This window comes from Talpa europaea (genome assembly GCF_964194135.1).
Source record: "Talpa europaea genome assembly, chromosome: 1".
In the NCBI taxonomy this organism is placed as follows: domain Eukaryota; kingdom Metazoa; phylum Chordata; class Mammalia; order Eulipotyphla; family Talpidae; genus Talpa; species Talpa europaea.
In genome coordinates this window covers 105166914-105181465 of record NC_140073.1, presented here as the reverse complement: position 1 = coordinate 105181465, position 14552 = coordinate 105166914, and the positions used below count along the sequence as shown (strand labels likewise).

The 14552-nt window shown below is 35.3% G+C and overlaps 1 protein-coding gene across 1 annotated transcript in view; it reads left to right on the top strand.

Annotated features, from left to right (window-relative positions):
- The window catches only part of TTC21B (tetratricopeptide repeat domain 21B), a gene marked incomplete at both ends in the record, with an annotated part of 62693 nt that extends 48554 nt beyond the window's left edge, over positions 1-14139 (top strand). Inside the window, 5 exons of the mRNA XM_084229831.1 lie at positions 831-1026; positions 4498-4722; positions 8130-8250; positions 12911-12978; positions 14062-14139. Coding sequence (XP_084085957.1) covers positions 831-1026; positions 4498-4722; positions 8130-8250; positions 12911-12978; positions 14062-14139 — 688 coding nt within the window. The remainder of the gene's footprint in view (positions 1-830; positions 1027-4497; positions 4723-8129; positions 8251-12910; positions 12979-14061) is intronic.
- Between the last annotated feature and the right edge of the window lie 413 nt (positions 14140-14552).

The window sequence follows — 14552 nt, the reverse complement described above, 5'->3', positions numbered from 1 at the left end:
AGAGGATAGGAACTTTGAAGAAGGAAGCCAACATTAAAAATGTTTGAAAGAAAATAGAAGCCTAAGGCCTGAGAAAAAAGATCAATGGCTCAATGATTGGGCTTTTGAGAGTTTAAATTCCGTTGAATTAGTTAATATTAAAGAAAAATAAGAACATTGCTATATTCAAATTGTTATTATACTTGAAATTTATGACCTTTTGACATATATAATTTCTGAGAATCTGATAGGCAATTGGGTGATGAAAATGAAGTATACTTTATATATCTAATGAGCTTAGATTAAAATCAAATATTTACCATTTATTAGTTGTGTGAACATTGGCAAGTTGGTTCACCAGTTGGTATCTTAGTTTTCTCATATATAAATTGGATTCTGCATAGATTGAGGAGAGTAACACAGTGTTTATTAGCAAGGGGCGGGGCAGCTCGGGAGGGGAGAGGTGTTCTTCAACAAAGCTAGTTACTTTTTGCTCCTTTCTTCCCTTGCATTTTCTCAATAGGTGATAATTGTCTGAGTCTACTTTTCCTGATTCTCATTTTGTATTCACCGAAATGAACACACTTGCACATGTAGTGTCTAATTTTTTTCTTTCTTCTAGAGTGATTAAATGTGTAATGGTGTTTTATTGAAATATATTAATTTCATTTAAAAATGCATTATAACTGTGTTTCACTTTGTGTTCAAAGAGAATATGACATTCTTCAAAAAGGATTACTTTTAAATTAGTGACAAAAAAAGAAACCAGTGTACCCTAGAGTTCATTCTAACCTCAATGAATTTTACTTCATGAGTAATAGACATGGAAATTTCTTTTTAATTGTAAACAGTAATTCAACTGAGAAGCAAGAATCTGTGCAATTAGCAGTAAGGACAGCAGAAAAACTCCTTAAAGAACTAAAACCTCAGACTGTTCAGGGTCATGTACAGCTTCGAATAATGGAAAACTATTGCCTGATGGCTACCAAACAGAAATCTAATGTTGAGCAAGCGTTGAACACCTTTACTGAAATAGCCACCTCTGAGGTTAGTAGATGTTCTTTATCACCTTCATGCATTATCTTTCCTTGGTTGTACACAATATGCATTTGAAATAGTTTTCTATTTCAAAATAGTTTTCTGAAAATTAGTGTAATGACTTGCTATTATTAAAAATTAGAGATATAATTTGATATAATTTTACACAGTGTACCTTTGTTGGAAAAGAAACAATGTTACTATTTTGATGTGTTAGTGATATTTTTATCTCCATTAGAATGATGAATTCTAGAGAAAGGAAGTTCTTCCAAAGAGCATAACTTAATTCTCAAGGGAACAGCTTTATCCTCTCAAGAGTTTTGTTTTGCAACCTAGGTTCTTACTAAATAAAAATAAATACCTGGCTGCCTTGTGATCTCACCCTTCTCACTTAAGTGAACTTGACATTTTTCCAACACTTAGGGCTATGTGAGATCTGTACTGACAGCGACAACTTATAATTCAGCCATGCAAATAATGGAGTTCCTTAGCAACACTGAGAAAACGTGGCCATAATGGTAATAACAACAGTGTTGTTGCTGTTATTACATCAAGGCTTTCTTCTCTTTTTACCCCACTCAGATCTACCTCCCTTCTCTCTTTCTGGTAGTCTTTTTTTTCCTTCTCTCACACAATGCAGTATTTCTTCAATTGCTTGATATTCAGTGGATTTCATGTTCCTCCACTCAACAGTATTTGTAGCCCACCCAAGACTCCTAACTTTGTGTTTCTTAGAGGATATACAGAGTTTTGCTGTGGTTCAGAGGTCATAGTGGTAGCATTATACTACCAAAAACCTCCTACTCTAACCCATTCTCCTTGCCTTTCAAGACTCTGAAGCCTTTGGGAAGCCCACAGTCCCCAATGCTGTTGGGGTACGAGTGTCCTAGAGCAGAGCTCTTCTGCTGACATTGAAGTAATGTTCTCAGGGCTAGTGCTCTGTCAAATTGTCTGTGTGGCAGCAGACGGGTGACAGCAAATGGGTGATTGAGCAGAGACCAGCAGTAGGACCATCATAAACTAAGAAAATCTGTAAAAACACAATGAAGCAGTATTTCAAGTAAGGTGTCAAAGCTACCAAATGTTGTAAAGTGGCATTCTATCATGTAATGAGAATGTCAGCCATGATATTTGAAAGACCAACAAAAACAGTGAGTGACATCACCATTATTTTCTATAAAGACGGGCAACTTCTTTTGGGCGAGTGCATTATTTTTATCTTTCTTTATATGTGATTAGTAATATACTATCCTTAAATCCTTACTGACTATACTTTCCAAAGACTGATATATGAACTGAAATTTCAAAAACAGCAAATTTTAATGTTATGTTTTTCTTTTAACTCATACGCTGCATACATTAAATATAGTGAATATTCATTAAGCAGCCAGTGGTGCAGAGCCCAGTGGAAATCACAGAAATAAACAATGTCTAGTGCCTTTCTTCAATCTAGAGAAGCTGAGACAAGCATAGTGACTGTAGTACAAAGCAAAATGTATTACATTCTGTCCTAGAATGCAAATAAAAGTATCATAGGAGGAAGTGTAAGGAAGGTACCAGGTGGAGATGGCATGGTCTAAGAAGTGCCAGGCAAAGTTACACTCTCACAGGCAGAGATGTAGAAATGCATTCTGGTTTTAAGGGAGGGTATGAAGAGAGAGGCAGGAAAGCAAAGAGTAAATTCTCAGCATGATGCAGTATTCAGATGGACTGAAAAAGAGGTGACAGGATGTCCCAAGAGGAGCCAGTAAAAGATACATTAAACCCAAGGAACATGTTTCCACTTGCTTTCTTCCTCTCACCTGGAACCATAAAAGTATCTTGTTTTCAATTGCATTATATAGTCCTTTTGTGATCATAAGTCACAGCGTTGAGAGATTGAGATGGAAAGAGAGGTCGCTGCAGCATTGAGAGATTGAGATGGAAAGAGAGAAACTGGCTGACCCTGGCTAGGATGTTTGCACCAGAAAAGCTACCGTGGGCTAATGCTGATGGTAGAAATCAGTTTTGCAGTTTTAGAGACTATTCTTCAGGGCATTAGGGAGTGATGAAGCTGGGAGGAATTGACTCATTCTAATGAAACTCAAGATGTGTGATTTTAAAATCAATAAGCTTATTTTTAAATGTATAGTGTAGGATGTTTTCAGTATGTGAATAAACGTGGGCAGTGTTAAACAGAACTCTTCTGGGCTGTATTGGACTTGGCTGACAAAGACATAGAAAGCCTCTGTTTTCAGTTCTCTCTAGCACGCTTGGGGTGAGGCTGGCGCTCAATAATTGATAATAATACTCATGTAGCTACAGAATCTACTATCACTTGATCAGATGTGTCACTCAAACTTTTTTGCCATTCCTTAATTAGGGAAACAAATGATATACTAGAAATTTATGGCTACACATAGAATTACAGCCACGGTACTATAGTTTTATATTCCTAAAAGCTGATCTCATCAACCTCTAATGAGATGTTCTATTCAGGGTCTTTTTCCTGACTTGGAACCATGATTAGTGTAGGATTTTCAATATTTTTCCACTTTACTCTCCTTTTGCAAAATTACTTATTAGCTACCCAAACTTGCTACCTTACTTTTATTATAGGCATAATATTGTAATTTCTAAATCATATTTTCTCATCTTTCATTTGTATTTTAAACTGAAGTCTTTTTCTTTATAAAAATATTACAGTCCCTTTCCAAAATTAAGATGTACTGTAACTTTTTCAGGGACATACACATTATTGCTTAGGTAAGTTGATTTTCTCAATAGGTTGTTAATGGCCTCCATTTTATACCAATTCTTATTAGCGTGTTGATTTCAGAGTGGTTTTTTTCTGACTTTGAACTGTCTAAAAGACCATTTTTATAGACACTATCAAGAAGCTGCAGACACAAAATCTAAAAGCATTTTTAAGGCATGAGTTTATTTCATATAATTTCCAAATAATTAATTGCATGCCTCATTTGTAATACTTTATTGGTCAAATCTTATTGGGAGATGAAGCTTTTGACTAAAATGAGAAGGGAGTGCAAAGGAGCACTTATTGTCAATATAGATAAAGACTATAATTTTATTCCTGTATTGTGTATTCCTGTTTTTTTTTTTTTAAAGAACTAAGGAACCAGCATACTAAACTTGAAATTCACATGCTTAATTAGGATTCCACTGAAAAAGAAATTGTTTGATTTCTGTTTCTATACAAAACTTTAACAGCCAATCAGTTGCCTTAATTGTCTGAAAACGTGTGGTTATGGTATCTAGATACTTATTGAATTATCTTGATTCCATATGGTGCCTGGCCCAAATTTAAAGTGACTTGATGTGTTAAATAATGACTTTCACAGTTATCTGTGTGGAGCCAGAAATAAAATACACCGGCAATTCTTATTTCGTGTAGCACTTGCTACTTAACATGTGTTTTCCTTTTAAACGTAGGACATTTATGTTTTTGTATCCAGGGGTTAAAATTTTATTTTCTTACAGAAGGATCACATTCCAGCACTATTGGGAATGGCAACAGCTTATATGATCTTAAAACAGACTCCAAGAGCCAGGAACCAGCTGAAACGGATTGCAAAAATGAACTGGAATCCTATTGATGCAGAGGACTTTGAGAAGAGTTGGCTGCTACTTGCTGATATTTATATTCAATCAGCAAAATATGACATGGCAGAAGAACTTTTAAAACGGTGCCTGCGTCATAATAGGGTAGGTGATTAAAAAGTTATTGTTAACGTTAGTTGTATAAGTTTTCAATAATAAATAGAAGTGTTCCATTTCTAAGAATTTCTGTGTCTTTTTGGAAAATTAAATGTTTTTTTTCCCAAAGATTTATTTATTTATGCATACAAGAACTGGGATACAAGCTAGAGGTGTTGGGGGGTGAGAGAATTCACCAGAGACAGATCGGGAAACAGAACAGGGAGATTGACTGAAATACACTGCTGAGGGGAGCAGCGGGTGAGTCAGGAGAGGTCTGCTGCGCCATGTGGGTAGCTCCCTGGCCTGCCGGGGATCACTCATGCTGCAGTGGCTGCAGATAGCTTCATAGGTTGTGTCTTAACCCCTTGCACCACCAGGGAGGCCCTTAAATGTTTATTCTCAACGTAATCAGGAAATACACATTAACAAAAAGAGAAATTAGAGATTTATGCAGTCTCAAGTTTCAGCTGTGGTGTTCCAAATAACAGAAGATATTTTTTGGAATGTTACCCATGTCATCCCAGAACCAATGAAAATAGCAAAAGATCACTACAGACATCTGTCCCTCAATTAAGAAATACTCTTGAGGGGCCTCCCTGGTGGCGCAAGGGGTTAAGCACTGCACTAGGAAGCACTTTGCGGCACGAGTTCGATCCCCGGCTGGCCAGGAAACAACCCACATGGTGCAGCAGACCTCTCCTGACTCGCCCACTGCTCCCCTCAGCATTGTATTTCAGTGGATCTGCCTGTTCTGTTACCCACTCTGTCTCTGGTGAATCCTCTCACCACCATGTCTCTTTCCTGTACCCCAGCTCTTATATGCATAAATAAATAAATAAATCTTTTAAAAAAAAGAAATATTCTTGAATTTACTGTAGCTGCATGTTGTTTGCACATATTAGAATCCAATGTACATAATACATTTTGTGGGGAGAAGTATTCTTAGCATTTAATTTGATTTGTTTATTAACAAAAATATGTTTGTACCTTATCTTTAGATACAAAATTAAAATCCTTAAAATATAAACTTTCTACTAATAGGCATTTTAGTGTTTAATTATAAAAAAGGATGTCTTATTTTTTTTAAGTAAAGATTTTTTTATTTGTTGAGAAGGAATTATAGTCAGCTTGGAAACTTGAGGATATTTGTCTTGATGGATTCATTTCAGTTAATTCTGAATCATAATTACAATAGAGATTCGGGTTTATACTCTGTGGGTGAAAAAATGATTCCTTTTTAAAGAAGATAATCTAATACAATTTATTTTCTTAGAATCTTTAGAACCTAAAACAGCAAGTCATTTATGAATTTATAGACTATTCTGAGTGATCTGTTTCATCTACTTTTAGGTTAAATTGACCTTAAAAAGCAGAATATTCATTAATAGGCTTTGAAAAATCTAAATTGCTAGTAGTTAGCCCATACGTGCTAATGTGGGATTAAGCAAGATTGCATGGGATTTAACATTTCCATGCAGACAGAATTTCAGTTTGCTTGCACACTGACAGCAGTAAGCTGCATGGTTAAACATGACGGTTACTTTAGAAGTGTCAGCCCTGCTGACTGGGCATGCTCATATTGGAAGCAGAAAATTCAGGAACTAAAGATTAGAAACCTTGAATTATAAAATTAAAAAAATGGAGATCTTCCAGATCTGGGGCAGGAAATGTACAAGATGACATTAGACCATCTTGTTAAACCAGATGGCAAGGAAGCTATCAAAAATGATTAGAGTTATATCAAGTACTCAGGAGCCAACATGAAGATGCTTCCATTAGCTGAAGTGGTGGCATTTTAATTATCAATAAGAATAATAAATGCATTGAATCAAAACATCCCAACTATATTTAAATCCATGAATTCACAAAAACAAAATAAGAAGGAAAAAACCCTCATTGGTCACCACTGAAATGTACTAATGCACTGACCATTATTTCTAAATCTGGCAAATAAAGAGAAAGAGTGAAGCATTTGTCTTGGCTTTTTGTGTGAACTACTGGGTAATAGTAGAAAAAGAAATGTTTCTCATTATAGATATTTTCCAGCTAATAAATGAAAAATTGATGGAATGTTACCATTTTCCAACCTTGATGAATAAATGAATGGATATAATATCATAGAGAATCTGATACTATGTGCCTCATGGTGGAAGAACATGCCATCTGTGACAGTGCCAGACCAGGGAGAAACAAATAAAATACTTACTTTGGGTCCACAGTTTAAAGGAGTACTTAAAATCTCAGTAATTGCCTTAGTTAACTGGTGATGCTAGAACAAAGTACCATATACTGGTGGCTTATAAACAACAGAATTTTCATTTGTCACAATTTTGGAATGGAGGTCTAAGTTCAGGGTGCCAGCATGGTTGCATTCTGGTGAGGACTCTGCAGGATTGCAGGCTGCCAGCTGCGCATTGGGAGGAGAGGGCAAGACAACTTTCTGGGGTTGTCTTAAACTACATGAGATATTCGATACTTTACTGTAAAATAGACTTTGTGTTAGATGATTTTGCCCAGATGTAGGCTAATGTAAGTATTGTGAGCACATTTAATGCAGGCTAGACCAAGCTATGATGTTTGGTAGTTAGGTTAAGTGTATTAAATGCATTTTCAGTATTTTTTCCCAGAAAATACCTAGAGAGGTATTTTTTCTTTCCTACAGAGGAACACTGAAATATTTATGAATGAAATGATATAATATCTGTATTTTTTTCTGATAATACAGAATGCCAGGTGAGGTAGAAGTATAGCAGTATTAGTCCTAAGTTAATTTATTTTTATTCTTAAAGATTTATTTATTTATGCATACAAGAGCTGCGGTACAGGCCAGAGGCGTTGGGGGTGAGAGGAGTCACCAGAGACAGAGTGGGGAGCCGAACAGGCAGATCGACTGAAATACACTGCTGACCGGAGCAGCAGGCAAGTCAAGAGAGATCTGCTGCGCCATGTGGGTAGCTCCCTGGCTGGCCCGGAATCCAACTGGTGCTGCAGTGGCTGCAGTTAGCTTCATAGGTTGTGTCTTAACCCCTGCACCACCAGGAAGGCCCCTAAGTTAATTATTGAAGATAAGTTCTAGGTTGATTAGATTTGCTATACCATTATTTCTATATTTATGTGTTGATATAACTTGTAATAAAAAGTATATAGGTGCATGTGTAAAATATACATGTCTTTGCCTCTCACCCAAAAATCTTGGTTCTATGGGTTTATGGTTGGAACTTGGCAACAGAACCTTTTATTATGTCCCATAGATGATGTGATTACATAGCCAAGGTTGAAAACTGTTTTATATGCCATTTAAATAAGTTAATGAAGTTGGTTGCTATAATTATAAGCACCCTATAAATATCTTAGTATCAAGTGTAAAGTGGTATCAAGTTAAATCTGTTGATACATCTTCCATTTTTCTTCAGTCTTGCTGCAAAGCTCATGAATATATGGGATATATTATGGAAAAAGAGCAGGCATATACAGATGCTGCCTTAAACTATGAGATGGCATGGAAACATGGCAATCAGACACATCCAGCAGTAGGTGAGTTTGACATATTAGATACTAGATTTTCACAGGAAAATTTGTGTTTTATTTGTAAATCATCACTTATATGCATTTGATTTTCTTTTTAAGAACAAAATATACATTGAGTCAACTTTGTCACTCCTGAGAATTTATATTCATAGTAGATTATTGACTACTAATAGTTATTATGTATAATTTTCTGAGATTCAAACTCCTGAGTCCCCTCAGAGGACATCTCACTAAATTCCTCCCCTTTCTCTCCCTTCACCCTCTGCTATTTCCAAAATGGCAGTGCTACAAGTAAATTAGGAAGACAAAGCATGGATTCAAGTTCCACAGGTTTCTTCACTGAAGAACTCCTCGATGCTTTTAAACCCTGATGTATATTGTTATGGATATCACAGAGGGGACATGTTTCCCATAGTAATTTGACTGTGGACTTTCTTTATCCTCCTAAACATCTACAAGCATGATCTTGTTCCAGTGGTAGACTATTAACTTGAGAAATGATTTCTGCAAGGTGGCATCCAGAATATACTTAGTGACTAGCCTCAGCACACATTGTGAGAGACTTCACAAAGTCAGAGACTTCATCCCCATACTCTTCTGCTCTGTCTTTATACTGAGCTGAAATATGCCCAGTTCTGTTCTCTGGAGCAATCAACAGAGTCCTTTCCCTGTTACATAAGTGACCCTCTAATTGCAAACTCTCCTAAGGCTTCTTTTCAAACCATCCTCAGTTACATTCCCATTCTTTCTGAGACTTGCTTTTTCTTTTTTTTTTTAAGAAAAAACCTCTTTTCTTTTTTTTAAGATTTATTTATTTATGCATACAAGAGCTGGGGTACAGGCCAGAGGTGTGGGGAAGTGAAAGGATTCACCAGAGACAGGATGGGGAACAGAACAGGCAAATCGACTGAAATACACTGCTGAGGGGAGCAGCAGACAAGTCAGGAGAAGTCTGCTACACTGAGTGGGTTGCTCCCTGGCTGGCCAGGGATGGAACTCATGCTGCAGTCACTGCAGATAGCTTCATAGGTCGCGTCTTAACCCTTGCAATACCAGGGAGGCCACTCTTTTCTTTTTAAATCATATTTTTAATAAAAAAGATTGAATTATCTCCACAGTTTCCTGTGCTCTTCCCTTCCCTATCTTGACCCCTCTCCCTCCTCCTTTCCTCCTGTATGCCTCAGAGTTGTGGTCACCTTGCAGGTTCTGTCTTTTTCCTGACTTTCTGTTCGGTTTCTCTATATTCTGCACATAAGTGAAACCATCCGATATTTATTTTTTCCTTCTGACTTATTTCATTTAGCATAATCCCTTCCAGCTCCATCCATGTTGCCACAAATGGCATGAGTTTACTTATTTTTTTGATCACTGAGTAGTATTCCATTGTGTATATATACATCTTCTTGATCCATTCATCTATTTGGGGGCATTTATGTTGTTTGCATATCTTGACTATTATAAGTAGTGCTGCAATAAACATAGGAGTGCAAGTTTCATTTCAAATTAGTGTTTTTGTGTCCAATGAGTAGATTCCTAGGAGTAGAAGTGCTGGGTGGTAGAACTATGGGAACTACACCTGAGGGGAGAAATTAAATATTGTCCAAAAATTAACAACAGTATAAAAATGAATTAAAGTTTATAGAAGTTGAATTAAAGCACGAAACTTACTTTTGAGTCTTTTACCTTCCTTGATGCCCTCTTCTGGAAACTAAAATAATGTTTCTCATACTTCATGAGATTAATAACTATTTCTGTAAGTAAAATGGTGGGGGGGGGGTGGTTTGAAAGAGTTGAGTATGAGATTCCATGGCCAGATAAGTTTAATTTGGAAAACGTTATATTTGTCCTTGTTAATCCTGTTGTGTTGTACCAGAAATGAACAAGTTCTTAAGAATGATGTAAGAAATAGTTGAATGTGTAATGAAGCTCCTTTTTAAGTATACTTAGTGGTTGTTAGTTTAGCCTAAGATGCCATTTGTCTTTCTAGCAGCCATGTCACACTATGGACTCAGATTTAATTTGCACTCAGACAGGTAATCTTTACGCTAAATGCTGTCAGTTTAGGACTCCCCCTACCTTGTATTTTTCAGGAGCCTGTTGTTTGACCAGATTTGTATAGAGCACAGGAAGTAAAATTTGTTAATAGCATTTTTTCTTCTTAGGTGTTGTCCATCTTACAGAATAAAGTCAGCTTGTAGAGTGAAAATTCCTTAGCATCTTTAAAATATATGTAATTCTGACAGTTTATTACACAGAAAAGATTCATTTAAAAGTTTTTTTTAAGATTTATTTATGCATACAAGAGCTGGGGTACAGGCCAGAGATGCGGGGTTGGGGGGTGAGAGGATCCACCAGAGACAGAGTGGGGAACAGAACAGACAGACCGACCAAAATACACTGCTGAGGGGAGCAGCGGGCGAGACAAGAGAGGTCTTCCTCGCCATGTGGGTTTCTCCCTGGCCGGCCGGTGATTGAACCCACGCTGCAGAGGCTGCGGATTGCCTCATAGTGCGGTGCCCAACCCCTTGTGCCACCAGGGAGGCCCCATTTAAAAGTTATTATTTAAATATTTTGTTCCTTGAAAAATTTCAGCAAATATAGAGATTCCAAATTACTATTTCTTTTCATTGAGCCATCTTTGTATTTTATAGATGTTTTTATCAGTGATTCCAACTTCTCTTTAGTAAATAAATATTTCTCTGAGATTCTTGATTCTTTAGTTTCCTTATTAATATTATCACTCCATCCATTACACCCCCAATCTGCCTGGTCAAGTTAATAATACAAATAGTTTTTCACTTGTCAGGATATACTTAAAAAAAATCATGGTCACATTCTGTCCATGGGATTCAGGCTTGAGTAATGTTACAGTGTTCTCAATGAACAGCAACTGAGGTTCAATGAGAGAACACATTCATGTTTCTCCCGTCACACACAGTCTCAGCTTAAATGACAGTCATTAGACTATTTAATTACTCATGTTCCCTTTCTCTCATTTGTCTCCTGATTACAGAGCTGAATTTTTACAAGCTTGACAGGTATAATGCAGGTGCTGTACACATGTTCTTTGCATTTCTATTCCTTTATTTCCTCTCAAAATTTTTAAACAAAATCATCTATCAAGTTTCTTCAGACATTAATACTTTGTACTTCTAATTTAGAATTTGCACAGAAAAAAATTGCTGGTATTTGTGTGCTACTCCAAAGTTTTTTTAACATTTTTTAGTATTTCATTTGGTCTTCAGAATTACAAGGTTTGGGGAAAGGAATTTTTATCTCCATTTTGGGATGTGGGAACTTGAAATTAACCAGCTCAAATGATTTGCCTAATGTCTCAAAGCTAATCAGAAAGGCAGAAACCAAAACTTAAATCAAGGTTTTTTGGCTCTTAATTTCAGGTAAAGTATTTTTGGAATGACATCTTAAATTGTTTTCCTTTTAAAATATCTCAAACTACTTGTTAGTACATTTTAAAATTCCTTCATAATGATGTCAGGTTTACCTTTCTGAGGTTTGTTGTTTTATATTTGAAAGTTCTATGTGCATGTGTGTACGTGTGTATTGAAGACATAATTCGTATTTCACATTTTGCTACCACATGATTACATTGCCCAGTAGTTCTTTTCAAACATTTGTTTAAAATTTGTTCTAGAACTTTGATTAGAGACCAAGGGCAGCGTTCAGATTTCCCTATTCAAATCTCTTAGAGGTAAATTGAAATATTATGTCATGTTATATCTTATCGAGTACACTGCCATTTTTCTTGTCTCCTGAGTTTGCTTACTCTTAGAGCATTCTCATAGCAGAATAATAATCATTTAAGAAACGTCTTAAAACTTTCTTTGGAATTTTTTGTATTTGGAGCATGACCTTTCAGTATCAGTAATTATGATTATTGTTGCTAATCACTGATTTGGAGTATCTTATAACTAATCATTTCCCTTCTGGGCTGCTCTCTAACCTGCTGTGCCCACTCACCTTGTACTGTAGATGCAGTTGCCTATTTGTTTGTCCACCACTGGTCTTTACACTTTTACTCTGAATCACAGAGTAATAACCACCTTGGCCTAGTTTATGTTTATCTTTCAGTTTTCCAAAATCATCTGGCATCCACCCTCTCCAACTAAGTTTCTTGTTATACCTTTCCAAGACTTGTTACAGGGTCCTGCTTAGCATATATCTCAGTTTTGAAATTGTTCATTTACTTACATAATTACTTAAGAAATGTACTTTTTTCCCTCCTAATAATATAAACTTCATGATAGTAGGAACCAGTTTGCCTGTCATGTTAAGTGCTAAATAAATCAATACAATATAAATGAATAAGCTATGTTATTAACTGCCCTATGATGAGTCTTTATCATAATCTGAAATAAGTGAGACTTTTTTAATAAGTTGAAACAGTCACATCTGTGGGATAGAATCTAACCCAACAGTATATCCACTATGGCCTTTTTTTCAAATTCATTTTCTTTCTTGCCTATTCTCCTTTCATGTAAGCCTCCTCTTATTATCTCATCATTTCTCCATCATTGTATGGTCACCATCCTCTGTTATGAGTTCTCTAATGAATAAGCAAACAAAAGCATAGACAAAGAAAAGTAATGCAAGCAGCCAGTATGCTTTAAGAATAGTACTGTATCATTGTGGTGTTTTGTCTTAACAGGATACAAACTGGCATTTAATTACTTAAAAGCGAAAAGATACGTGGATGCAATTGACATATGTCACCAGGTAACACTTAAATTTAGATTTGTTAAAATTTTTCAGGTGCATAATGCCCTACTTTTAGTTACTCTCAAAATTCCAAGAATGAAGATAGAGGATCTACCGTTTTGGTTAAATGACTCATCAAACATATCCTAGAGACAATAGCAGTTTTTGAAGTTTAGAAAATAATTTGCTTAAGCCAATCATAAATTTTTAATTTTAATTCAAAAACAAAATGTCTAGTAAATTTAAATCAGAATAGAGGAGAAATATGTTAAATGAGACTTAATCTTTAAATCAGAAGATATTTGAGGATTATTAGAGTCTCTAAGCCATTGTTCTGAATAGAAGTTCTTGTGAATGTGTGTCTAAAGCTGCTAATTAGGGAATTCAGATTCATAAGTTAATGAATATTTAGAAGTCACTCAAATTGATACCCGACTAAATGATCCCTTACTAAAATGACAAATATTACAGTTTGTAATTTGTAATTTTTTAATATATACAGTGGCCTATTGATATTCCATATAAGGCTTTATATTAAACTTAGGTACTCCAAAAAAAAAAAGACTACTTAGAAAAGAATTATGTAATGTCCCTTATCCCAGATAGCTGTGTCAGCTTCATTATAGTAATACCTTGGTGATTGCTATTGATCAGAGTCTCTGTACATCAATATTTCACATAAGGTTACAGCTGTACATTAACATAAGATTATACATTATGATCATTTGTGGAATTCTTGTTTTTAACGAAACTCAGTAGGCCTGTAAATGTGTATGTTTCAAAATCATTCCAGTTAAATCTGATATGTGTTAATGGTTAAAAATAACTCAGTACCTGTTTATTAAATAACGTGTATCAATAGCTAAATTGCAAATATATTTTATATCATTGGTACGTATTTTTTCCTACAATAATTAGGTATTACTATTTCATGTCATCTTTAAAAAGTATTGTTGCATTGTAGTATTAATGCAATGTTCATTTCTGCTAAGTTTTGTAACTTCCCAGTTCCTGGTAAGTAATTACAAGTTCTTATGCTTTTTTTATTTTAGTGTGGCTTGCATTTTTTTCTTTTGTTTTTTGTTTTTGCTTTTTTTACAGGTTCTTGAAGCACATCCAACTTATCCAAAAATCAGAAAGGATATACTTGATAAGGCCCGTACATCTTTAAGACCTTGAAAATGAAAGAAATCTGAGTTCTTCCAGTTCAAAATAGGTTTGAGTTAATACTTTGTAATAGGAACATAGTTCTCTTTCTCCAGCAGAGGCTGCTCTTGCATATATAAAGAGAAATGCTATGTCAAATGGATGTTTTCTGTGGAGAAGGTGATTGAGAGCTGGTTTATTTGGTGTCTCTGTGCTCGAGACTATAACCCATCTATATAAAGAATATGTTGTTAAAATCGAGGTAATTAGGTATCTGATCTTTTCTGAGGAATATTCTTTATTTCAGGAAATGTGTGTAAAATGTTATTGTTCTCTGTTCAATGTTTTGTAACATTTTCTATTGTTTTAGAGGCTTGAGTAAATTTCCTTGTAAATGATATGTGAAAAGAAAACAGATTTTAGTGAAGATTTTATAAAGTTATGGT